General features: G+C 37.0%; 1 protein-coding gene across 1 annotated transcript in view; it reads left to right on the top strand.

Moving 5' to 3' along the window:
* The window catches only part of DNER (delta/notch like EGF repeat containing), a 143,939-nt gene that overhangs the window by 32,273 nt on the left and 84,165 nt on the right, over window positions 1-27,501 (top strand). The window contains exon 2 of the mRNA XM_075098792.1: window positions 26,769-27,065. Coding sequence (XP_074954893.1) covers window positions 26,769-27,065 — 297 coding nt within the window. The remainder of the gene's footprint in view (window positions 1-26,768; window positions 27,066-27,501) is intronic.

Genomic DNA, 27,501 nt, shown 5'->3' with positions numbered 1-27,501 from the left:
TTTTTAAACTCTTAACTAGAGTTTTAAGTGTGTTTTGGTTGTGATTGCAGTATAGGTAAGGAACAAACAGAATTCTGCATCAAGTTAATGAATTAGCTGAGGTTAATTGCTGCAATCTAAGATGTTGACCAAGTAGGGTTTTTAAAAATATTTATGGTAATTAGAAATTTCAGTGTGAGATACGGAAATACCACCCTCTTGTTTAAGCCTTCTTTTCTTACTCTGGAACTACTGACTCACTGTAATCCACATTTTTTGAAGGTTTTTATACTTATAAGAACATTATTGGGGGGGGGGGGAATCACTTCTTGGTCATAGAGAGTAAAAAATTATATTACTTCATTAACATGAATTTTTGAAAGGTAATTTTTCCCGACCAAAATTTAATATCTGTCAGTTACATATAGTAGCTATATCTGGAACAATTCTTCTAGGATTTTTTTTCTAAAAAACCCCCAAAAAACTATAGAGCATGTTATGAAACCTTTGCTTCCATATGACACATGCAATTTAAACTGAATCATGTTTTTTGTAGGCCAGCTTACTAATATTTTATAAGCAAAAGAGGCTTTAAGTGGGAAAATACAGATAAAATTAAACTAATTCTATAATTTTATTTTGAGGCACAAAAGCTTGATTTTCAATGTTTTATGACAGCACATATGTAGATGACATTTGTATTATGTGGTATATGGCTATGATGCAAAATATGTGTCATGTGCCTGTTTGGGCTGAAGTTTGATGTTTTTAGGTTGTCGCTGTCACTGCTGTTTTGTTCTGAAACAGTGAACATGTTAAAATACCCTTCAAGTATTTTTTTTAAAATTTTAACCCATTATTTTCTTGGATAATATTTAGAAAGAATGGAAAATATATGAGTACACATTTCATATGCTTGTATAAACTGTAGATGTGGTCCTGAAGCATAGATTACAGATGGGGCTAAGAGTTCTACCTAAGTCAGTGTTAGATAACAAAAGTCCTGCTATTTTACTTTACTTTCTGATAACCTGAAGTGTTTTGACAGGGATGAGCTTGGTGATGGCTTCTGGATGGAAATGCATGCAGTTGGAGATTTTGTTGTCAGGTGTAGTCAATTCATATTGATGCATGAATAAGAAGGCTCCTGTATGTAGGCACTTAAAATATTGGTAGGTAATCTAGGAAATTCTGACAAATTGATCACTGCTGTAGCTAATCAAAGCCCTGGACGTCCATTAAAATTGCCAGTACTGGGAGTACATAGAATTTGAAACTACAAAAGTCAATTCTAAGACATAATGAACAAAACTCTTAAAGCTGTGTTATCTATTTCTGTGGTGAAGTTGTGTTACTGCTCTCCTCTTAACACAAAAGTACCATGAAGTGTGTAGGGAACATTGTTTCATTTGCCCTAGAGCTGCCAGAGGAGTGCAATTTTTAATGTCTTTTACACAAAAGTATAAAGCTCAGCCTAGGACTGTAAATTTGAAAAGAAATTAACAATCAAAGCTAAGTATTCCTAAAGTTGAGGTAGGGCTAAAACAAAAAATTGGAAAAGAATAGGAAGACATGTATTGATCCTTTTCTCTTTACCTCAGGTATGCTTAGGAAAGAGAAGTTTGGAGAGGTTTCATCAGAAGTTCCTAAGTTTTCTTCACTGAATTACACATGGAGGAAAATGATCTTTGGGGTGGCCTTTTACAGAACTCTTCGTAGAATGTTCTGAGTTGGAAGGGACTCATAAGGATCATTGAGTCCAACTCCTGTCCCTGCACAGGACAGCCCCAAAATTCACACCGTATCTGAGTATTCAAGTGCTTCTTGAATATCGTCAGGCTTGGCACTGTGACTGCCTCCCTGGGGAGCCTGTTCCAGTGCTCCACCACCCACTGGGTGAAGAACCTTTTCCTAGTACCCAACCTAAACCTCCCCTGGCACATCCTCCTGCCATTCCCTCGGGTCCTTCATGATGAAGTTCTGTCAGGACGGAAAGAAAATGTAGGCACTGAGGCTGGGTGGTTGCGGTATCATAAACACTTGAAGATCAGTGTGTTAGATGCATCCAAGAAAGTAGTTTATGCACAACGCAGGTCCCAAGGGTACTCCAGGTTTCAAGAGAATGAGAGAGGATGACTGAACTATTGTCCTCCCACTTTTCAATCAGTTAATAGGATGAAAGTAATGCTCACAGTTTTCAGTCTTGTTGAAATTTTCTGTGCCCTCAGACTGAAAATATTTTGTGTTGTGCTTTCCCTGTTCTGCTGATCAGTGTCGGGCCACTAGAACATAACATCTTGTTAGAGGGTATGTGGAGTAGTAACCTAAGATCATTAGTTAGCTATTTTTTGGATGTCTGTGTATGTCCTTTCTAGAGTTCTAGCAATTCCATGGACTTTCCATGACTAGACTTATTCATTAGTTTTTTATATGGTGTAGGAAGTGTCCCCTCCTGTATTCGCAAAGTCAACAGAAGTTGCTTCCCCCTCCCCCTCTACTTTGCAAGCACATGAAATCTGTGAGGAATGGTGCTCCTGAATGATTGCCTGGACTTTAAGTGATTTTTCCACATTTGTATGGGCAAAAGAGGTTAGGAGGATAAAAGTATCAAATCCTCCTTATTTCTGTAGAGTAGAACTTGACATTTTTACAAACCCCTGTTTTCAAAGCCCTGGTGAGGACAGCCCATTTCTGTCTTATTTGAAAGGAGCACTTTCCTGTTTGGCTTTAAAACTGCAGGCCCTTTCTACAGCTGTGGCTTCAGTTCATCAGTTACAACCAGTTCTGGGTGCTGCAGAATTCTGATAATGAGAATTTGTCGTTTTATATAGGTCACCACAAGGACCCAAAACCAAAATCAGATAACAGGAAGCAATTGGAAAGAAAATGTGAAAATGCAGTAACTATACCTTTTAACAGGGAGCTAATGGGGTAAAACTTTTATTCCAGAAGTTTGATTAGCAAAGCTTCAATTATAATTTGGGACACTATAATCTATGGCCTTCCATTTCTGGATGGAAGGTATTTTGTGAGGTTCATAAATTCAAGGACCTTCATCAGAGGGATACAAGTTCTTTAAAATTCAGAAGTTCACTGTACATGCCAGTTTTTTTTCATATAATCCAGGTGAAAACAAATGTTAGTGAATATTTAACATTTTTGCAGGGAGAATCACTATGCAGAGGCTGCATATTGGAAAGGTTCTTCCCTCCTCCCCCTAATATTAAGCATCTTCTGGTTGACTTAGAAATGTAGTATTTAGCAGCCAAGGATATCCTGCAGTGTATGACAGCTCTCTGGAGAAACAAGGGGTTTTTGTGTAGCAAGTGGATTAGTATCATTCATTTGTAGAGTTTTCTTTAATCTTCGAGAAATTCCAAAATTATGATGATCCACTTAACAGAGGATCCAAACATAATTCAGCAGATCATTAGTAAAATAGGTATTGGTGGTAGCACTAAAAAGCCAAGACAGGCTTGGATTAAACTATGACTTAGCATTATATGAATACAAAAAGAGATTTAGAACAAAGTTCAGAAACTTAGTCTAGTGTAAATTACAACCAGTTGATACACCAACAATAAGAGGGGATTTATGATAAGGGCACGCCTGTGTGAATAGAACTTAAAATTAAATGCCTGTGTTCATTCATTGAAAACAAACTGAAGAAAGTACAAGATATCAAGTTTTGGATGTAAATCTTGGATGCGGGCCCACTGTCAAGTCCTTGCTTTGTTTTGTTTATACCTGTAATTTAAGAATGTATGGTAACCTACAAAGCCATGTATGACTGTCCTTTCTGTAGGAGCATTTCTAGGGCAATAAAAGTTAAATATCCTGCTGGAGAAACTGAGACCGAATAACTCCATACCTCAATAGGAAAGGCACTTGCCTGGGTTTTGGTAAACTTAGTTTAAGTGCCTGCTCTAATAGATACATAATTACCTGTCTGAAAGAAAGCAGTGTTAATGGGTAAAGCAGAAACCTACTCCAGAATACCCGTTGTACTGAAAGCCAGGACATTAATGTAGGGTACGTGAGTGGGATTCAAGTCTTCAGTCTCAGACCTTACCAACAGAGTAGATAATGAGATTATCTTTTTTGAAATAATCTAGTTATTCTGGCTCATCCTTCAAAAACTTACTGTATCTTCACAGTAAGTGAAGAAAAATGTAAATCCACTTTTATTTGTAAAGAAGTAAATATAAAAAATCTGAAATACTCTTCTGTGTCTTGAAAGATGAAAGGTCTCTGAGTAAAAGAAAAGTTAAGTTGAAAGTATTTTTGAATGGAATACATTTTGGGAACAAATAGACAAATGAGTGTAACTGAACATTTTTTCCCTTTATGTGTACAATTCTCTTAAACAGTGTGGAATTTACTACTGTTCTATCTTATCTCTAAGAAAATGCTTAGAAAACTTAGGCTGCATTTTCTTTAAAAGAAAAATGATGAATATAAGCTTTACGCTTCAAGAATTAATATGATGAAGTAAAATTGTGCCTAAATGGTGTTACAATCAAAATTTGTCAATATTTAGTTTTGGAGTTACAGCAAGTGTGTAGAAAGGTACGTATTTCTGCTAAGACATACTTTAAGAATTTAACTTTGGATGGTAGTAGAGGAGGAGAGTGGGGAGTTTTCCTCTTTGGCCAAAATAGGACCAAAGTTGTATAGTGGGATGCATTGGAAGCTGTCTGAAATGAAGATCTCTGATCTCAAGAATAAGTTACAGAAGCCTTTACTTGAGAGTGTCATGTTCCCTAATTACCAGGGCATGCTGTAATGTATTCTGTTGATATCAAAGGACTGTGAATGGGGTGAATTCCCATTTAGTTAAACAAGCACTGGAGTGAAATGTGACATTCTCCCATTTGATGAAGATGGGAGGGGAGGCTGAATGCAGCGAGGGAAGATACATGCTGGGACAGTGAATGTTGCAGATGCGGTAAAAGACCAGCTCTAAGATAAAGGCATCTAGACCTGAAGGCAAGTCTCAACTACTCTTGACCCTAGACCAGCAGGGAGAGCATATCTGACCTTTATGTGATTCATCAACTCCCCCCCCCCCCCCCCCCCCCCGCATAAAGACAAAGCCACATTTCTAAAACAGTTAAACAGATATCCATTGTAAGTTTATGTGAGCCTTTATAGGGTGGACCAATGCTCTAAATCACAGAAATGTGGCCCATTTCTGAGAGTCTCAAGCTGAGGGGATCTTCCTGAATGCCATGTGTGTGTGTATATATATATAAAAGTAGAGGGGCTATTGCACCATGGGTCAAACATGGGCTATTTTTCTCTAATTAAAAAAAAACCCCGAACTTTCTATCTACTGTGATAATTTTGGAAATTATCAGAATGGTGGTTCTGAGACTCTGAAATACATTGCTGTAAGAAATAACAAGGTGTATAAAAAATCCGGGAAGCTTCTGATGCATTTTTGAAAAAGCTTACAACTTTTAAGACAGGTGACAGTAATAAACACTGAACAGTGTTCGATGGAACAATTTATTCAAGAGAAAGTAAAATATTTTTGATTCTAAATAGGCTATCCATGTATTTAGTATTTATACAAATAATTTATATTTTGACTTTTTCTTTTTCACATTTTGCTTTTCCTCTCAAATATTTTTTGAAAACAACCATAATTGTTATCTTTTAGTTTGTTTACTCCTAACCCTTCCATCTCTAATGCAATTTCATGATGCCCATGCACACTATCTAGTGCTTGGCTTTTGGCCTGTGGGTAAATATTGATTGTAAGAAAAATTAAGAACTGTTCGGTTCAGTTTTTCACTGCAGGAGTCATAGAATCTGTAGTATTAGCTAAGTAATGTGCAAACTGATACATTCCAAGTGAAAATTTCTGTGATTTACTAGGTGTTTTGACTTTTTCATATAAATTTCGGGAGGCTGTTACTGTATTTAAAGAATGTGAAATTTCCTAGGATTTTTTTCCTCAGCTTTGGGGGAGTTGCTTGCATTGTTAGATAATTGCTGTACTTCTAGCTGCTATGGGTGTAACTTGTCATATTATTGATGCTTCTGAAACACTGCTGTTCGTTTCTGAGTGTGTACTAATGATCTATCTGTGTCAGAAGTGTTTAGACTGTCATATTAAAAATAATAAAACTGAGAACAAGAGCTAGACAATCTAACAAAATCCGCTGTTTGAATATTCATGCGTGTGTGTGTATGAATTTAATTAAACAATGTTTTTAAAAGTTTTAATAAAAAAGTTAATATTCTGTTAAAAAAATTGTGGAAAAAAAGGCTTTCAATGCTAAATCAAGAGAATTTCTATCATCTAGGTACGCAGATGCTTGTATATTAAGAATGTAGATGTCATGCATTTCTTCACATGAAAGGTGTCAATATTTCTGAAAGATTATAAACTCTGCTGTTTTGTCACATCATTAGGTATCTTATCACTTGTTTTGTTAATCGATAGTTTATTCTGTCTCAGGGCTTGATTGGTTTTTTTATAGTTCTTAACTTGCAACTTTAGTTCCGTTTTCCTTCAATAGAAAAATACTTGATACTAGTTGGGATGGGGTTTGTAAATAAAACTAATAGATATTGCTAGGTGCATTGATATAATTGAAAAATCCAGACAAGCTAATAAGTGTATCTAATAGTGATAATTGAAAGGGTAAATCATATAGTTAATTTATATGTAATATGTAGTAATATTAATATGCATGTCATGGTTTTAGCTGGAATAGAGTTAATTTTCTTCATGGTAGGTGGTATGGTGCTGTGTTTTGGATTTAGTATGAAAATAATATTGATAACACACTGATGTTTTAGTTGTTGCTAAGTAGTGCTTGCGCTAGTCAAGGACTTTTCCAGCTTCCTATGTTCCTGCTGGGTGCACAAGAAGCCAGGAGGGGAGGGGGCACAGCCAAACAGATGATCCAAACTGACCAAATGGATATTCCATATCATATGACATCATGCCCGGTATATTAACAGGGGGGAGCTGGCTGGGGGATGCAGTGATCGTGGCTTGGGGACCGGCGGCATCAATTGGCACGTGGTGAGCAGTTACATTACTTGTTGTTTGGATTTTTCCCCTACTCCTGAGGTTTCATCTCTCTCTCTCGTTATTTTCCTTTTCATTATAATTGTTATTATAGTAGTACTGTTACTATTACTATTTTATTTTAATTATTAAACTGTTCTTATCTCAACCCATGAGGCTTCTTACTTTGGCCCTTCAGATTCTCTCCTCCATCCCACTGGGGTGGGGGCAGTGAGCGAGTGGCTGGGTGGGGCTCAGTTGCTGACTGGAACTAAACCGTGACAGTGCATTTTTTCCCCCATCTCAACTTGACGAACTCTTTAAGATAAATAAAAATTACAAGAAGAAAAGGTTGCAGTTGTCTTTGTAACCAGAACAGAAAGTTATAAGATTAGTGTAAAAAAGCATTCAGTGCATGGTATTTGCTGATCTGGGGTAACATAGCTTGGCCATAGGAAGGCTGATGAAGATACAGAATGTGTCTACTAGGATGGAGATAAAATGGTAGTTCTATGTTTGGAAGTATTTCTATAATAAGCAGAGCAGGCGAAATAGGTGGAACAGATTTAGCAATGTGGTGGTTTTTATTTAAAAAGAAAAGGGGGAAGAAGAATGAATCAACCCCAGTATGCTAGTCAGTGCTTTGTTTTGCAAGGTCATTGCAATTTGAAATCTGATAAAAATTGGTGATGAAGAGCAATAATAAATCAACAGGCAGAAATTTCTACATTAAATAAAAGAACAAGTACAGTTGCAGTAGGGTATATCCTAAATTGTGACTATAATTCTAATTTCAGCACTCTAGAACACATTTTTTAGTTCCAAGCTGAATTGTATCATGGGACAAGAAAATAAGGGTAATTACCAACATATGGAAACTTATTCTAAATGAAAGAGTAATTATTTTAGCCATTTTACCTTATGGTTTGTCATCTAAAACTTCTTTGCTTTTGTCCTGGTTTCAGCTGGGATAGAGTTAAATTTCTTCGTAGTAGCTGGTATGGGGCTGTGTTTTGGATTTTTGCTGGAAACAGTGGCAATAATGTGGAGATGTTTTGGCTGTTGCTAAGTAGCGCTTACGCTGGTCAAGGACTTTTTCAGCTCCCCGTGCTCTGCCGGGTGCACAAGAAGCTGGGAGGGGGCACAGCTGGGACAGCTGACCCCAACTGACCAATGGGATATTCCATACTATATGGCATCATTCTCAGTATATAAAGCTGGAGAAGAAAGAGGAAGGGGGGGACATTTGGAGTAATGGTGTTTGTCTTCCCAAGTTACGCGTGATGGAGCCCTGCTTTCCTGGAGATGGCTGAACACCTGCCTGCCCATGGGAAGGAGTGAATGAATTCCTTGTTTTGCTTTGCTTCTGCGTGCAGCTTTTGCTTTACCTATTAAACTGTCTTTATCTCAAACCATGAGTTGCCTCACTTTTACTCTTCTGATTCTCTCCCCCGTCCCACCAGGGGCAAGTGAGTGAGCGGCTGCGTGGTGCTTGGTGCTGACTGGGGCTAAACCACGACAGCTTTCCTTTTATTTTTCTGACTTTGCAATCAAAGTGTGGACAGAAGGAATGTATCCTAAAGAAATTTAGAATGGGATAGTGCCATGCTTCAATCTGCTTGTAATACTGGCCCTCCAGTTTCCAGATATTTATCTGGCAGATCTCTCTACAAGTTTGTCGTGGAATATGGCTTTCCTTTTCATGTGGTAGATGCCACAGCAAGGAGTTAGGCACACCTACAGCACTACTTGCTGTAATTCTACTGGCTTATGAAGGAGGAGGTTTCTGCATTAGTTGTTCAGTTAAGATAGTAAAAATTTTCAGTTGCATTTCATATATAGATAACATTGACTGTGTTTTGCATGATACTAAAATAATTGTTTTGCATGGTATGTTTCTGTAGAGTTAGGAAATATGTAAAAATTTCAGTCCTTTTTTCACAAATCACAATGTGAGGAAGTAATAATTCAGGCAGTCCAAAGGTTGTTCCTTTACATTTTATGTTTTCAGAAGGATTCCATGCTTCATCAAGATTCAAATCCTGTTTGAGATCATAAATTAGAAGGAAATTTCAAATTATTTTGTCCTTACTTGGCATTTTTTGTGTGCAAGAAATTATTCCTCAATGTCTTCATAAAATATGCAGTCTGTTCCGGTAAAAGCTAATAGAAAAGTAACAGAAGTGTGACAGATCAAGCTCGAAATATATTGGCAAAGCCATGTGACAAAGGTCGTGCAAGAGCCACCTGCTTTTTTTTTTTTAACAGAATCCCAGGTTGGAAGGGACCTCAGGGATCATCTAGTCCAACCTTTCTGGGAAGAGCACAGTCTAGACAAGATGGCCCAGCACCCTGTCTAGGACGACTCTTGAAGGTGTCCAACATGGCTAAGTCAACCACTTCCCTGGGGAGATTATTCCAATGGTTGACTGTCCTCACTGTGAAGAATTTTCCTCTTGCGTCCAATTGGAATCTCCCCAAGAGCAACTTGTGTCCGTTCCCCCTTGTCCCCCCCCATGTGACTCCATGTAAAAAGGGAGTCTCCATCTTCTTTGTAGCTACCCCTTAAGTACTGGTACATGGTGATGAGATCCCCTCTGAGCCTTTTCTCAAGGCTGAACAAACCCAGTTCTCCCAGCCTATCCTCACATGGCAGCTTCCCAGTCCTCTGATCATCTTGGTGGCCCTTCTCTGCACCCCTTCCAGCCTGTCCACATCTTGTTTGTATAGCGGGGACCAGAACTGTACACAGCACTGCAGGGGTGGCCTGACAAGCGTTGAGTAGAGTGAGATAACGACTTCTTTATCTCTGCTGGTGATGCCCTTTTTGATGCAACCCAGCATCCTGTTGGCTGCCTTGGCTGCAGCTCATGTTGAGCTTTCTGTCCACCAGGAAGCCCAGGTCCCTTTCCACAGAGCTGCTCTCCAGCCAGGTGGATCCCAGTCTGTGCTGCACTCCCAGATTATGTTTTCCCAGGTGCAAGACCTTACACTTCTCCTTGTTGAAATTCATAAGGTTCTTGTTGGCCCACTCTTCCAGCCTATCCAGATCTCCCTGCAGAGCAGCTCTCCCTTCTGAAGTGTCTACTTCCCCACTCAATTTGGCATCATCTGCAAATTTCATCAGGCTACACTTGATGCTGTTATCCAGATCACTTATAAAGATATTGAATAACATTGGGCCGAATATTGATCCCTGGGGGACTCCACTAGTGACAGGTTGCCACTTGGAAAAGAGCTATTTACCACTACCCTTTGGGGTCTGTCAGCCCACCCAATGCACAGACCACTTGTGTAGGCCATAACGCATTAATTTCTCCAGGAGGAGGCTGTGGGGAACCGTATCAAAGGCCTTGGAGAAGTCCAGGTAGACAATGTCCACCGCCCACCCCATGTCAACCAGGCAAGTCACTTTTTCATAGAAGGCCACCAGGTTTGTCAAGCACGATCTGCCTTTAGTGAAGCCATGTTGGCTTTTCCCAATCCGGTGCTTCATTTGGCTTGTGATGGCCCTCAGGAGGATTCGTTCCGTAACTTTCCCAGGGGTTGAAGTAAGGCTGATGGGCCTGTAGTTACCCAGATCCTCCCTCGAGTCCTTCTTGTAGATAGGGGTAACATTTGCCTTCCTCCAGTCCTCTGGGACATCCCCTGTTCTCCATGACTTCTCAAAGATTGTGGAGAGTGGCCTTGCAATGACGTCAGCCAGCTCTCTCAACACCCTCAGGTGGATGTCGTCAGGGCCCATTGATATGTAGGGGTCAGGCTCCTGTAATAATTCCCATACTAACTTTTCCTTCACTGATGGTGTGTCTATGTTTGGATCAACTGGGAATTTCATTCCCAAAGCCTGGGACCCATCAGCGTTGGTCCCACCTTTCAGTCTTTCACTTTTTCCAAATTCAATACTAATCTACAAGCCCAGGAAGACAAAGATTCCCTAAAACTTCTCTGGCATGCAGCTTGCAGGCTTCTTTTTACTCTGATATATTGAGGGCCAGTGTGACTAGCCAGAACTGAACTGATATTTAATCTGGCTGTACATAGTCACTGAATTCCAGTAAAACTGTTTGGGGCATTTCATTCCTGCTAAGCTGTTTTTTGAAATTAAATTAATGAACTATAAGTGAAGCTGTTGGTGAAATGACAGCTTTGGGTATAGTTAAGTATCATATTTTGCGTATACCTGTGTTTTAAACAAATTTGTTCTGCCTATGTATTTATGTAGGCATTGACACTTTGATTTGAAGGAGTACCTTTTACTGCATGTGTTGTGTTAGGCTTTCTAGTGATCTGTCCTTTTGTTCCATTTGGTATGACAAAAGCAGACAATGAAGTGGAATTCGATCTTGCCAAAAGCAGTAATGAGCAAAACAGTTTATCTGATTTAAGTGGGAATTTGATGTTTCATTTATTCTTTTGTTGTTGCTGTCACAGAAAGTCAGTGATTCAGCAGAAGAGACCATAAGGATAAGCATAACTTTTTATGTACTCCTGTATCTCTCCATCCCTGAGTCTTTAAACGTCATTTCAGTAGCATTTCAGAAATCCAGACCTATTTCTTTTAAGGCTGAAGACCATGAAGATTTAGTTTATGTCTGGTAGTCTTTTTCTTTTGATTTTGAGACCATAAACGGTATTTTGCGTTGCTTTTTTTTTTTTTTTTAAAAAGATCTGTATTTGGTCCTTGAATTCCAGGAGGTATTGATAGAGGATGCATATGAGGAAAAATTAACAAAAATTGATGGGAGTTTCTCCTGATCAAATGCAGGAACGTTGGGATAATGAATTGGTTACTGCCAAAAGATATCAATCCTTCCAGATGAGCTTGTAATTAAGCAGCAGATCATTTGAGCAGGGAGAGAAAATCGTATGGATCTGGTAAACTAGCAATGCAGACTGTAATGTTGTAAAGGAGGGATGGTTTTTCCTCATCCAGTTTTGGAGAGGAGAATGGATTTTACAAGCCTAAATATAGTAAGAAAGTGTCAGGACTGACTTGTAGCCCAAGTATCCTGGCGTAGCCTGCACAATGGAAGAGGGATTTTGTTCACATTCTGGTTTTTTTTGTACCAACTGTATTTCTTTTCTTTCATTTTCACCTAGTAAAGTGGGTGCATGTGTGAAATCTGAGTATTAATTGACTTAATTGTCATTTAATCGCCAGAGGTAAACAATGAGCTGAAGAAGCCCACAATGAAGTTGCCTTTGAGGACATATGAATTTCTCCTGAAACAATTTCACGGACGTTTGGATGATGGTCTCCTCCAAATAAAAGATTAAAGAGATGTTGGGGGTGCATTTGAATGTTTGCCTAAGGATTTGGCCCAGAGAGACAATAATAAAACTGGACCCAGCAAATCAAATATTACTGAAAGCCAGGCTTCGTTATGAAGTTTAGCATGTTTATGAATACCTGTCAGAACTGTATGGAAGATATCAGAGTTGTTGACAGGTTAATTCCTAATACCTATTCGGGTAACAATATTTCCTAGAATATTTATTTATTCTCTTATTCTGAGTCTTATTTTGATTTTGCAACTGACATCTCTTTACTGAAGGATGCAAATAAACGTAAATGCTCATTGCTCATTAGTGGCTCAGTTCCAGTGTACGTTAGATCATACTTAAAGAAGATTTGTTAGAACTTACAGAAAATTAGAACAAGAAGCAGTAAGTGGTATGCTGGAGAGTTTCACAAGAAAGCTCACAAGGTGAGCAACAGCCTGATTTTTCCAGAACAGGAGAGAGATGGGACTAGATAATTATCAGATTGTTTCTGTTCCAAACCATAGGTCCCAACAGTTCTAAAAGTTCTGTCCCATACAGTATGTTTCAATAGTTCTAAAAATTATTTCTGCTGTGTGCCCTGCGATAGATGGATTTTTGTATTCCTTCTGCATATTTATCTTGTAAGTAAAAGTAAAAACGGAAAGCTTATATGGTATGCGTGCATAAATAACATTTTTGCCTTTAACGGTTTAGAATTTAACTTCTTTTCCTTTGTCTTGTTAGACTAACATTTCAGAAAGTAGTAATTGTCCTACTTTGGTTTTTGTTTTAATGTAAACAATTGATATTCTATGAGTATTTTGCAACTGAATGCTTCAAGAACACATGTGTAGGTGGAGATTTCAGGTTACAGTACCAAGTCTAGCAAGTATTTAGTGCTGACTCATTTTTTAAATGTTTGCATATTCTTATGTAAAATACTTGTATTCTGTCCTTGCAATACAAGCCTATTTCTTTGGGCTAAAACCTGTAGCACTAGCCATATCTCTCTATTTCCCCTGTAACTCAGTGTCCTGTTACAATAGAGAAAAGAATCCTTTGTCCATGATTCATCATCTGTAATATTAGAAAATAAGACTGATTCTGTGACTAGATGTTTTGCTTAATTATTATTTCTTTCTCTTGTATTGTCAAAATATGTTTTTGTTTCTCCTGGTCAACTTCTCTCAACTTCTTTTGTACTTGCTCTAGACTCCCCCAATATTTATTTCATATCCTGTTTCAGAGTTGTCCATCTTCTACATTAAATAAGAAATTACTTGACAAAAGAACTTTTTCTTTAGATAAAAAAAATCTTATTTCTTAGAAGAATATTTTAATTGTGTCTGTAATTCAAAAAGAATTTCTGTAAGGCAAAAGGCAAGTATATTAATGGGAAGAGGTTTGCCAGGATTATTGGTTAATCACATCACGGTTTCCCACTGAAAGTCAAAAAAAATCTGAATCTTGAAGGAGCAGTCTAATTCTGAAAGGTTTCCTGAGCATAAGGAAGCAAACCAGAATCAAGACCAATGAAGAGAAAATTATTTTAATGACTCCTCTTTTTCTTGTCTGTATTTATCTTAATTAAAACAATTTTTTGGACCAACTAACAGTGAAGGAACAGGGACTAATGACAAAATTTATACCACAATGAGGTTATACTGTGTTTTGCCATTTTGCAGATACAGCATTAAGAAACTTACCCTACTCCACTCTACTTTCTATCCTCAAAGGGAATGGCAGTTGTGTAGAGTCTTAAAATATCATGTAACCCAACACAATAAGATACGTAGGATATGGCACAGCAGGGATTTAATGAGCTATTTTTCTGTTCATCACCAGAAGCTTCCTGCAAGGCATGCCTATAGCAGTGGTTTAAAATTGTTACATTTCTTTTCCTGTTTTTCCTATCTTTTTTTTTTTTTTAAGTTTTAGTAGAAATATATTTGCTGAAGGTCAAGAACAAAATACTGACGCAATATGTGTATGTATAGTTTTCAATAATTTTAAAAAATATTTGACATTTGTAAAAAGATGTTATCTCATCCTGTGATGTAAATACACACATGTACAAATTGAGTTTTATGTTGAGTTGGATGGGCCCCCAGAGATATACTGTTGTGCAAAATGTACTATACTGTTTTACTATTTGTAGACTTAGTGTTTGGCTGGCTGTTCAAATGTTTCCTAAATCACCATCTTTCAATACAGTTGCAAGAGGAAAAGAAGCATTTTTAATGTCGTGACTAATACATATCAGAACTAAGCATTATGAGCGATGGTATGCAATGGCCTTGCGAATGCATATGACTTGGAGGCAATATGCTGGGTAATAACCTAGAAATAACCTAGAATTCTTTTATAGTAGCAGGAAATACTTCCTTGAATTCTTGTAGCTGTTTCAAAAGGAGGTGGATGCTTCAGCCCCTGAAAACCTGATAATCTGGAGGAAAAGAATATGCATAAACACTTCTCCTTACCTCTGCACTGCTATCTGATACTCTTGTGTATGATATACCCATTATATCATAAATCAGTATAGGAGACTACCTTTCAAAAGCCCTGATGTTTGCCACCGAAAATGAATGTTTTGTTATAAGAATTAATGAAATCTTGCAAAAAAATACACAGAAAACTATTAAAAATGCAAGCATGCATACAGGACACTAATAAAAGGCTGCTAGAGCTATCTGCAGGAAATAGAATTCCGCTACTGTTGTCTTTGGATTCAATACAAAGCTTCCCAGCATGCTTGTGATTAGATCTGCAAATCCTTACCCTCCTGATTCATGTGGGTAATCACCATCGTGTATCATACATGTGTGCAGGAGAATGGTGGTATACAGAACCTCAGAGGGTCTGTGTCTAAACCAGTGAAAGCAATCAATTTTGCCCTTCAATGGGGTGAGAAGAGAGTTATGTGTCGTATACATAGGAAATGACATATAGTGGCAAACAAATGAGAATCATTGTAAGAGTTGGTTTTAATATTTTGATTACTATGATGAAAGGACCAGGGTAAAAAAGCAGGTAACATCACTATACCAGAATTTAAATCTAAGGTATATCCACAGCTCTGGTACTGTCTCCCCACCTCAGAAATGGACAGTGAATGATAACAAGGTATATGAAACAACTTCTGAATATCTAGGACTTTTCTCGTTCACCTCTTTTCCAAACACAGTTGTGACAGAAGTCTCTAAAATCATGAGTTGATGTGAAGAAGAGAGCAATGTATTTGCTAAATACCACAGGATAAGGAGTAGGGGCATATAATAAAGTTACCAAACAGAAAATTTAAATCAGACAAAAGGAATATTTCCTCATTTAGCACAGAGGTTCTACAGTTTAGTTATTGCTATAGAATTTTTTCTGGTGCCATGAAATATTGCTGGGTTCACAAAGTGATAAACCTAATTCATAGCATCGAAACATTAAGGGACTGAGCCAATAGACATAAATTAGTATTGGGATTATAAGATCAGGCAGCAGATTTGAAGTCATTCAAAGAGAGTAATAAAGGATTTGGAGAAGTAAAAAAATACGGGGAATAACCTGTGACACAAATTTCAACTTGTCTGGATACAGACTAATTCATGAGGGTAAACCATCAAAAGAGAAATTAGTATGAGTGAGAGAAATTGTAGAATGGTATTGCTGAAAAAAATACTCTTATTTCTAGAGTTTATGGTGGACAGCAAAATGACAGCATGCACACAGTGTAGTCTGATGACAGATATAAGGTCATGTGATATATGACCTCATGAACAAAATTCATAGGAGAGCTTATTTAGGTCACAGCCCTGTTTTCTACAGTGTTAGAAAAATGGGCTGTATTGTATCTGATTTTGTATATTCCATTGTTTAGACCAACTGAAAGAGAGACTTAAGCAAAAAAACCCCTATAATAATTTATGCCCTAAAGGGAAAGGGCCCCTTTATTTGCGCCCTTTCATCTAGAGGGGGCACAAATCCTGTCGTTTCTTTCAGGAACTGTTCATTAATATTGTAATGCATTTGGTAACAGCTATGATCTTTAGGGCAGATTTAAAATGATAGGTGATGAGTTTATTGCTGGGCACTAGCTTACTGAAACTTGACTCATTTTACCATTTCTCCATGTATATTTCATCATGTTGAACAATGAGTATACATGGCCTCCTGGACACAGCAGTAAGAAGCTCTTATAACAAACAACTTTCTACTTGTTATCTCTGGTGTGACAGAGAGAAGAAAAATAGTAAACACACTGAGGAGTAATTCTCCTATTTGTAATGATAGGCTCCCTGTAACTTGCTGCAGGAGACCCGAGATAGAGTTGTGCTAAATACCAAATTTTTATTTCCCTAGACCTAGAGATTTTAGAGATAGTTTACTTTTTGAATTGTCTTAGCAGGAAGGCACAGTCCTCTGCACTAAAGAAATGAAAAGTCTGTGTATATAACTAGAAGTCATGAGCATGATCGAGAAGTAGAAATTACAAGAAAATAATCAAAACCTGACAATAGAAAAATTGTATTGGCATAGGCTAGAAAGATAAAACCCTGAATAATTGTTACTGTGTATGTCATGGGAAAAAAATATAATCCAATTTATTTTAATACAAATTTTAGAAGGTCTTTTGAACCACAAGGTAAATTTGGTTTTAAAAAATAGCCCCCAAAAGGTTGTTCTACTGACTGGGCAAAACAGCTATTTCAGATGAGGTCAAAAGAAGCACTGACTCTAACCACTGAATGTAAAAACCTATTTTATGCATCTGAGGATTGGTTTATTCTCAAGGTTCAGGCATATGCTGCTGTTGTCATACCTTAACAAGTTTCTGTGTGTTAGCAGCCATGAAGTGAGTGAGTTCACTCTTAGCCTGTCATAAAATGTGAGATTAAACGTAGTTTAAACTGCTTTCACGGAGCAAGAATCACAGGGGCAGAGTGTGATGATGGGAATGAGTGTCAACATGAGTGAGTGATGGTGTTTAAGCAGGGAGGAGCAGAGAAATTTTGGGCTTTTATCTCTGTTCCGAACATTGTTCAAATATTTAATCCAATTACTTCTTGCAGTAAAATGACAAATTCTTCAGGGATTAGGAACTGGATGTCAATTTGAGACTCTCTGGACATATGTGCAGTCAGGTGCTTTGCTACAAGATACAGATGCTAACTTTTCTATCCTGCCTCTAACCCTGCCTTGAAAGAAAAAATCACTGTGAGCAGAAAACTGGTTAGGTTCCTAATCCGAGAAGGAAGGCTGTGAGTCTTTGTCTGCTGTAACAGCCAGAGACCTGAAGGTAGCTGCTTTACTGGTATCCCTTTTCACTGACTCTCTTTAGATGTCAGTTCTGCTCAGTGTGTGGACTATAGTAAGTACGTGATGTGTAACCCCCAATAACTGTATTAAAAATGTAGCTGGGTCTTGGAATTTAAATCCTGAGCTCAATTAAAATCAAGTATATGTGAATATATAGAGGAAAGAGTTTTTAAAATGGCTGTCAAGGGGAGTAACTTAATCCAACACAGCGATGCAGAGGATGTGTACTGAGAGAGTGCATTCTTGTGTTCACAATTTTTTTCATTTTTTTCAGTATTTTTCCAACTAGACAATATTTTAACTTTTGATCTGGCAGGATGTTTAATTATGAGAAATAAGAAAAAAATGAGGAGACCACATACCTGTGACTTACTGTGTTGTCAGTAGTACCGGATGGAGTGCAGTAATGTTGGTTGTAATGGTGGTTGTTTGAAAGCACTGAAGAAGCTATATGATGCTCAGCTATTTGACCCGGTGCATAAGTGTTTTCTGTTTTATTGATTGCCAAATGTCTTAGCTGACAAAATGTCTCCTTTCTGATGTATTGTGGCTTGAAATTGTAACAACTACTTATTTTTAAGCTCCCCAAATTTTAATTTTTTTTCCATATTTGATTTGGAAAATGTGGCATCAGTGGACCGCCAGTTATATCACATCTCCTAGATGTTCTATGTATGTGTTCAATCTTTTCCTGTTTTCACAGCCACTTGTGGGCAAAAAGCTATGAGAGTAGCCAGTTGTCACATCTATTGAGTTTTTCAGGATTTCATGTGGTGTTGATGGTTCAGCTGTACAGTTTTACTGCACTACTCACTGTTACCCAGTCCTTCTGTTGTTCTTACAAGAACTGTGTGCCCATTCTGCTGTACCTCACCTAGAAAATGCCTGAAGCCTCAGACTTCTAAATCAAGAAATGCCATGAGTACTTGAACTAATGAAGTCTTGTTTTAGATGAAATTGTGTCTTGAGGTTGATTGACGTTGATGCTAAAGAAAATGAGAATGCTGTTGCTAATCCTGTTGTTGAACTTCATAAGGGTGCTCTGCCTTCTACCTAGCTTGCTGTATAATAAAGAGTGAGCTTATGCTGTGGCCTTGTTGCCAGTTAGAGTGCTTACACAGGCTTGATCCTCTATCTGGCTGCTTGTTCATGCAATGGAAGTAAAAGAAGTTTAATTATCTTTGAGATCTCCAGAAAACTGTCAAATCTGGTTTGTTTACTGGGGTCAAAATTTGTAAGGGTGGATAGACACACAGACTGTGTAAAACTTGGCATGCCTGCATAGAGGCTATAGCATGCTGTTGTTTTTAAAAAAACAGCTAAAAATTGAGGAATTCACGATCTGCTTACTTTCAGTAGGATAAGTAATTTCTTTTGTCAGTTTTGAAAAATCCTAGTAGCTGATTGTTTGGGCTTTTTTTGTTGCATAATGATATTTGAACTGTATTCCTCCCTGGGCTAGTTCTGATCTCAACATAACTCAGAGTATTCATGTCAGAACGTTAAGATTTTGAAGCAATATTATTAGCCTTGGATTAGACTGTAACCCATATGCTTACCTTCAAACTTAAATTCATCAGAATGAATTAATATTTCCTTTAAAAAATCCTTTAAAATCTTTGGCATGTAGTTTGGAACACTTGCTTGTTTGTTTTATATAGAACAGTACATATTATTTTTAGGTCAATTAATGACTTCTAGAATAATGTAAGGGAGTATATTTAATTTCAGCTTCTCACAAGTGAACAATGTATTTGAAACTAGCAGAAAGTTCATTTTAGAAATAAAAATGTTATGAATTTTCATATTATTACATATCTTAATGTCCTAGCATAAAAATATTTTTGCACCGTACTGTTGCTCAAGAAAAAATACTTCTAAAAAGGGAAAAAATTATTAAGAGTAAAGACACTATTGGTATTTCTTTCACCATATGATATTTTCATAATAAAATAATAGCATAAGATCTAATCAAACACATGTATTGTGTTACTGTAAGAAATTTAATGCTTTGTCTTCAGAATTACCCCCTTGTTTTACCACCAGTAATGGGAGTGCTGCTGGGGTCCCATTTAACAATTATACTGTAGGTTGCCAACCCTTACTGAGAGTAAGATGAGCTGATGCTGCTGTAAGAAACCTTAATGCTAATCTTCACAGGTCTATTGGTACTTTTTAGATCCTTTCTGGTAAGTACTTAGTACTTGACCTACCTTCAGGATGGATATTCTGACTTCATTTTGTTTCTAAAAAACATCTTTGCTAAGTATGAGTGTTGCTGAAAAACACAGTTAGTTGGCTTAGCTTGTCTACTTGAAATGTGCTATTAAACCCACTATATCTAGACAAATAAAAAACAGTTTGATTGGCCTTTCCTAACAGGTTAAAGGAAAAGATTAAAAAAAAAGTATTAAAAATAATCTGATGAGAAAAGCTGAGAAAAACTATAAGGTGCTTCTCAACAATTATTTATGTACATGCTTACATCAAGCAGTACTCTGTGGTTAGTGTGAAGTAGATATTTTCCTTTTGCTGCTGGAGAGGGAAAGTGATCTCAATTTATCTTGTAGTTATTTCAGTATGCCTCGAGGTAAGAATGTGCCTGAGGGATAGGCAGAGCAAAGCAGATGATGTATGGTAACTTATTATGCAAGGGTAACTTAGCCGTTTGCCAGAGCTCTGATTTTGAAATCTGTCAGGCTGTTTAAAATTTACCTTGTTATGTTTGCTGGTTTTTCAAATAGATTTGGGCAGCCATGCTTTGGTTCTCAATTAAACAGACAATTTCTTTAGTTTTTTTTTTGCTGCTTCACTGAAGTAAAGAAAATGTTTTATATCCATTTATTACATTCACTGGCAGTTTCATTACGCCGAATATTCAAACCTCATAGAATGAGTAATGGAAGCTTGGAAGCAATCCAAAATGCTCACAGTTAATGGTGTTTCAAAGAATCATGTTCTAAATTATCTGATAAAGGTTGCACTTCTTTATTAGATTTATTGATGTCTTTCCTGGTGGGTTGGGGCACTGAGTGGAATTGCTAAAGGAAAACAGTAAATGTTTACTTCAAGAAAGAAGTAGCTTACGTTTTATTTTCAGTATGATACAGTTCTTGGCATTAGCCTTCTAAATCTTGATTAATTAAAACTCTGTGTTGCAGCTTGTAGTTAGTTTCTAATAACTGAAACTTATGTAGCTGCCATATTAATGTTTTATGAAATATATAAACATTTTGTCCTGCTTACTTTGCTTTGAGGGATGGGCAAGAAAGCCCAGCTTGCTCTGGTTTCCAGGACATCTGTATAAAGCACTTTCTATTACATTGTGGCCTGCCCATTCTTTAAAGTCCCTGATAGCCAAGGCTCACATAGATGTAGTTCATAGCATATGGGTACTTTTTAGTATGAAATAGCACCGTACTGGCACATTTTCTTTTCCTTCTGACAAATTGTGACATTCTGATTCCTGTATGGAGTGGCTGGTATCTGATCAAGGTGCTGGTGGTCACAGCACCCTGTGAGGCAGTGTTTCACTAGGACATATTACTCGTTCTCCACATGTAGTAGAAGAATTACTTACCAAGAGCATCCTTAAACACATACACAAAAGTAATTACAGGCAGCCTTTCAGTAACAGCCATTTAAGGTGGAGGTATCTATGCACACCATGGGGCTGATGCTGGTTAATTTTTACATTCTCATGAGGCAAAAAAAATCTCATTCATCCTAACTCTCACAATCACAGTGTATTAGGCACTCTTTTTATATCTGTTATGTTTGGTCACAGTTGAAAAATTAATGTATTCTTCAACCTACTTGTTTTCAAGCAGATCTTGTTTTAATGAAACATATAGTGTCTAAACATGCAATATCAATATGATTTTGCTGTCTTTTCTGGGTTAATTAGAAAAGATAATTTAGGAATGTTTATTAACTTTAAAGAATCTTTGCTGGATATTTCTCTGAACACTTCTCTTCGTCTCAACAAAGAAGTGTTCAGAAGAAACCTGAATAGCCACAGAAAGAAACAAAAGAGAGAGAAAGAAATAACAAGAAACAAACAAACCTGATTAGTCACAGGTTACAGATTTAGCCTTACTGTACAGACATTTATTTCTTTATTATATTTATTTGTACTTCACTGCTGCTTGAGAGTTCCTATCTACATCTGGCTCTGTGCTTCCCATCCTGAAAAAAATGGCTTTCTAACCAGACAACACAGGCAGTGTGAGAAAGGAAGTGTAATCTCCATTTTACAGTTAGCAAAGAGGCAGAGATAGAGTCTGACTGTTCTCAGGTCACACAGGATGTTTCTGGGAGAGCCAGAAATTGAACCCACATACGTTGCTTGAGTCCCACTGAGTCACAAGACAGTCTTTTCTCAAAAAAGAAGAAAATGCATTTATTTGATATACTCATCTCAATGCATTTTCTGTGGGCACTTTTTGGAACATCTGAGTTTTTTTGTGTTTCAATTAATCCTGTTTTCTTGTCTTTCATTTCCTAGTTTGCATTAATGTTTAATGTGTGATAGAATGGGATTTAAAATTTTGCTGTGGGAAGGATTGCATGAGGCTGAGTTTAAATAATAATTTGAACATAATGAAACCATTCTTTCAAAGAGATTACATTTCTAGATAATCTTTACTGCCATTGATTTAAATCTGCTTCCATCTCTTATAAATTGATACATACGAAAAGATAGTGTATTTCAGATGTGCTTATAAGAAAAAGCTTTTTTTTTTCTACTTACTGTATTAAAACCAAACTGATAATAGCTTAAACTGCAGGTTTTAATTATTTTCTTTCTAAAGTATTCAGAAGATGATGATCTTTTATGTACTGTGCATAGTTTGAAATTGGTGTGTCTGATCCCTTTTCTCTGCTGGTGATATGTGGTGGATCTTCCCATGGTCTTCCTGGAGAAGAGTTGCCTGCTTTTGTATTGGGGAATTTCTTCAGCAATGTAGGTGCAAAGGCAGTTTTACTGATTTAAATTTCTCCTAAGATACGGTGTTACCAGAACACATGAAGAAACTAGCTGTTTAAATCCCACCCAGCTAAAGTCACTTTGCATATTTGAAAACCACAACATTTTATCCTGTAACTGGAAAAATTTTCTCAGGGAGCCAATGAAGAGTTCGAAACTTTTGGACTGTGTCAGCTTTTAACATCTGAAGATCATGTTGGAGGTTGTGAATGCTGTAGACACATATGTAAAATATCAGCCTTTGAAATTGTTGTGGCAGCTTGGCTTTGTTAACAGGTTGACATTCACTATGTAGAATGGATTTAAACAATTCACTGAATTCCTAATATGAGGACTGGATTTCCTCTGTTTTTTCCATATTTTACTGAAGTTGCAGGCTGGTATAATATTGTCTGTGATTGTAGGCAACAGCAATAAAAATGGAGCCAGAAGTTAGTTTTGTACTAACAAATCTAAGAGGAGAGTCACAGGTGGATGACAGGTTTTGCATTGTGTTTAGGACCTCATCTACAGCCTTCTCTTTAGGCTTATTGAAGCTCTCTGGAGGACCTACCTGGACTGTCTCCAGATAGAACAAGTAGAACCACTCTGAAGAGATGCTGAATGAGTGTTAAACAACATTGGTGTCACCATAAGGAGTACCAGCACAAAGATCTCAGTTTTACATCTTGCAGTGTTATATCTTAAGCTGAAACCTTAGGAAACAATTGGACTGGCTGGCAAACAATCCATGATTGCGAGTGTGATTCGTAAACAAGCCTCGTGTTTATACTGTATTCAGTCTGCCTTTGGAAAATTAATTGCAGTATGAAGGGCACCTTGGTATGCATCTATCATTAGAGTATTTTTCCAATAGAATTGTAAGATTACTACTGTCCAGGCATATGGAATAGTAATTGCATGCAAATACATTTTATGATTTTTAGCTCAGCTTTGTCAGCTGCAACTGCTGACTGTGACTATTTTGTAAATGAATGTATTATGAAAACCGATAGACTATTATTAAATGGAGAAATGGGGATGAAAACAGGAGACCTAGATACTAAATATATGTTCTTAATCAAGATTATTGAAATTCTACACCTAAAATAACTCTGGAATTTTTCAGTAGTGATTATATTGTTTCCTTATTTAATCATGGGCTATATGGATACATATTACCTGCATCCTCCTTTTCTCTGTGCGACAGTATTTTAGAATACTGTTGAACTTCACAAGAATGGCTAAAAAAAGGGCTCTTTTAATTGTGTAGTCGCAGCATACTTATGTTCAGCTCTCAGTTATGGGAATGAGGACGTTTACTTTTTTCTGTGAGCTTCAAAAGTTTGTTGAAGGTTAAGCCTTGAAATTTTGCTGCCTTTTAATTCTGATGTAGACATGCTGTTCACTGTGCCGAGATGTTTCTCAGAGCCCTTGCCTAACCATTGCTGCCTCCTTGGAGGGGACTTAAAGGACCACAGAAACATCACCACCAACACAAATTACTCAATTTTATTTCCTCATCTCTTTTTAGCTGCTAATTAAAATGAAATTTATTTAGTTCAACAGAAAACTTACGTGCACAAAAGACTTTGATTTGTTTTGATAGGCTTGCTGAAAGAAAAATGAGCTTTATAATTAATAGTAACTAAGAAAAGGGAATGGTAAGTTGAAATCCTGTGAAGTACTTAATAAAACTCAGTTCTGAGGAAGTTCATGGCTGAAGTTCTACATCTACACTCATCTTTTTTTATTCTTCATCTAAACCAAACAGTCTTAATTATTTTTACTTCTACCGTGTCTGGAAGGTTGGTGGTGATTCATAAGGCACAAGGTGTTCTTCAGTGCATGGCTTGGGCAGTAGTAAGCAGTACTCGTCATTAAACACATCTGTTTCCAGTCAAACAAGCTCAAAACAGTTTACAGCAAATAACATGTATCACAGAGCACTTTTTATTATTTTGCTTGTTAAGTCAATGGATGTATTCACTAAGGGGAAAAAGTGCCCTTTGTGATTATTTGAAAATGTTATTTTTTCTTTCTTGTTATTACATTTGCAAATAATAACCATAACATTCTAGGTGTGATGAGAAAAATTAAATTTTCTCAGAATAGAACAAATGATGATTTATTAATCAAAAATGTGTTAATGTGAATTTGGAATAATTGTAAAAGAATGAGTAAAGACGTTATCCCACAATAAGATAGCTGCATCTCTTTGAAACGTTGAAATTTTTGAACTGGAATTTGTTCACACATCAACACTTTTTACCTTCGACACTCTTAAGGGAAAAAGAAATTTCTGTGAAAATCTCTGCTGTGTAGCAGTGGGAGCAAGCTTAAAATGTAATTGAGAAACCATAGAACAGAACTAGGTTTTGTTCCTTCCTGGAAATTCTTTTATTTTCTGTCACTTAAATACTATTTTGCAGAGAAGTGATCTAGAAATTGTTATTTGAGAACTTATATATTCTGTTGATTTGCAGGACATTGATGAAGATAAGCCCATCTGATCATAAAAGTCCATAGTTCCTTTATACTTCATGTATTAGGTATATATAAACTCGATTTATAGTTGAATTTTAAAAATGAAGAAGAGTCAGAGCTTGACCCTGATGTCTAATGTATCACCTGATGTGTATAAGATGTGTTCCCGTGCAACATAAATAACATTCAGAGCTGTAACTGAACCACAAGATAAACAAGTAGACCATATATTTTGGACTGTCTTCCGTGGCCTCTAACTGTTCTGCGTCAGTCAGTACAAAACCTGAGGTGCATCATTAACTGTTTCCAAAGTTAACTTTCATAATAATGTTACCTCTGTTTTCTGCCCCAAAATGTTACAGAGGCTGGGGTATACAAAAATTCCAGCCAAAAAAAGAATTCTAGCTGAGGCAAATAATTGTACTGTTTTATATAAGAAGGTGTAGTATTAGAATTTGGTGTCCCTGACTCCAGGCCTTTGAACTGATGGAAAGGTAAAATTGCTAGTGTAGACCCAATATTTGTTTTTATTACATTAATGATATGTAAAGCTTATGTAATTCTTATGATAATTGAAACAATTGTTTGTAATAACTGTGGTGCTTTACTGAGAAATATAATAAGCATTGCTTATGCAAGGAAGGACTAGAATATTGTACAGGGAAGAACTGGGTAACCTTTAGGACTGGAGCACTTGGGTGAAATTTGCATTTAAAAACTGAGAAAATGTCTATTTCCTATGATGGGGTATCACTTTGATGTGAAGACAAATTGAGGCAACTGCCTGGCTGTCTTAGTTGGTTGAACAATGCCAATGAATCAGCAGTGTGATTTAGCTCTAAGGAAAACATTTCTTAAGTAATATTAAGGAAGCTATTTCCAGGACAAACAAAAGTATTGATGCATTTGCAAAAGGCAGTGCTAAACTTTGGAGTCCAGGGTGCAAAAATGAGCATGTGAGTGGAGGGCTTGTCCTCCACAAGGAGATTGAGCAGGCATGGCTTATTTAGTCTATGAGATGAAACTTGAGAAGTGTTTGTAGATGTATTCTGTAAATACATTATGGATGTAAACATTGGCATAGAAGACAGAAAAGACATTTAACCTGAGATAAGAAACTGAATATAAACTAGTTGTAGAGAAATTTAAGCTAGAAATTAGAAGGCGGCAGGCAAGCCTAGGACAGGATTTTTCACTGAGCTCAGTCTTGTCCTGCACTATTACAAATGCTATTTTAAAAATAAGCACATTTTTGCCCAACTTTCTAACGCCTGTTAGAAAGTTTTCAGCATGAGAATGAATCGGATTCTGAAACTGCTCTCCACTAAAAGATGTGCGGGAGAAAAGGCCCAGCCGTTTTAAAATGGAAGTTGTGTCCACAGATGGGATTGTGTTATGTGGTTAACTCTGACAACACAGAGCTGCTTCATGACCTGGTGATCTGTGTAAGTTCTATGCCCCATTCCTATTTCTGTTACTGTGTTAAATTTCTAGATGAATTAGCATTACATAATCCAAAAAAAAAGTAGTTAATATAGATTAATCTATATTCTTCTTTAATCCTTTAAATTTACTTCCTTGAAAATACATCAGAGATGAGCTTGGTTCATAAATGTGTTTAGAAGATAAATACAGGAGGGGAAAAGAATCCTGTTTTATGGTCATTGTAAAGCTCAGAAATAAATCCTATATGTGCAGTAATTGACCTATGTGATATGTTTTTCCCAGTTTGTTTCAGATCCTTGTGCCAGCAACCCCTGTCACCATGGTAACTGCAGCACTAGCAGTGATGGCTACCTCTGTCTCTGTAGTGAAGGCTATGAGGGAACAAACTGTGAACACTCATTTCACAGTCTTCCGGTCTCTGAAAGGACAGAGTTGATGTCACCAAGACAGAGCAGACCGGTCTCATCCACCTTGGAACCAGACATTGTTCTGCCTCGTACAAAAGCAACAGTGACGTTACCTACGTGGCAGCCGAAAGCGGGACAGAAAGTTGTAGATCTGAGATGGGATGAAACAGAGGTGAGAATATTCTGTCTAAATGAAAATACACAGAAAAGAACTTCTAAGTGTTACCATTTTTGGGTTGTCATTTGTCCCTGATTTCATGGATGCCTACGTGAGAAGAATGAAGATATGATCTTTGCCCTGAGTTAATATGCTAGTAAAATTAAATGCAAGAAATCTGATACTTGTTAAAAGTAATGGGCTTAAGTTGGCCAACATATTGTATTGGGTATTTCTTTGAAATGGGATAATATTATTGCTTCCAGTCATTTGTATGACACCATATCTCCAAACGTTAAATAAATTTAGGAAATTCAAAAGGTTAAAGGAATATCTTTAATGTATTTTTTGCTATTGTAATAGCATGCTGTTTTGAAAAATGTGTCCCTGCAGTGTTAAGAAAACATAGCTATTTGAGGATTAAAAATGGTAGTCAATATGTTACACGCTG

The sequence above is a fragment of the Phalacrocorax aristotelis genome, chromosome 7 (genome assembly GCF_949628215.1).
Source record: "Phalacrocorax aristotelis chromosome 7, bGulAri2.1, whole genome shotgun sequence".
NCBI lineage: Eukaryota > Metazoa > Chordata > Aves > Suliformes > Phalacrocoracidae > Phalacrocorax > Phalacrocorax aristotelis.
This window is presented reverse-complemented; position numbering and strand designations above follow the sequence as displayed.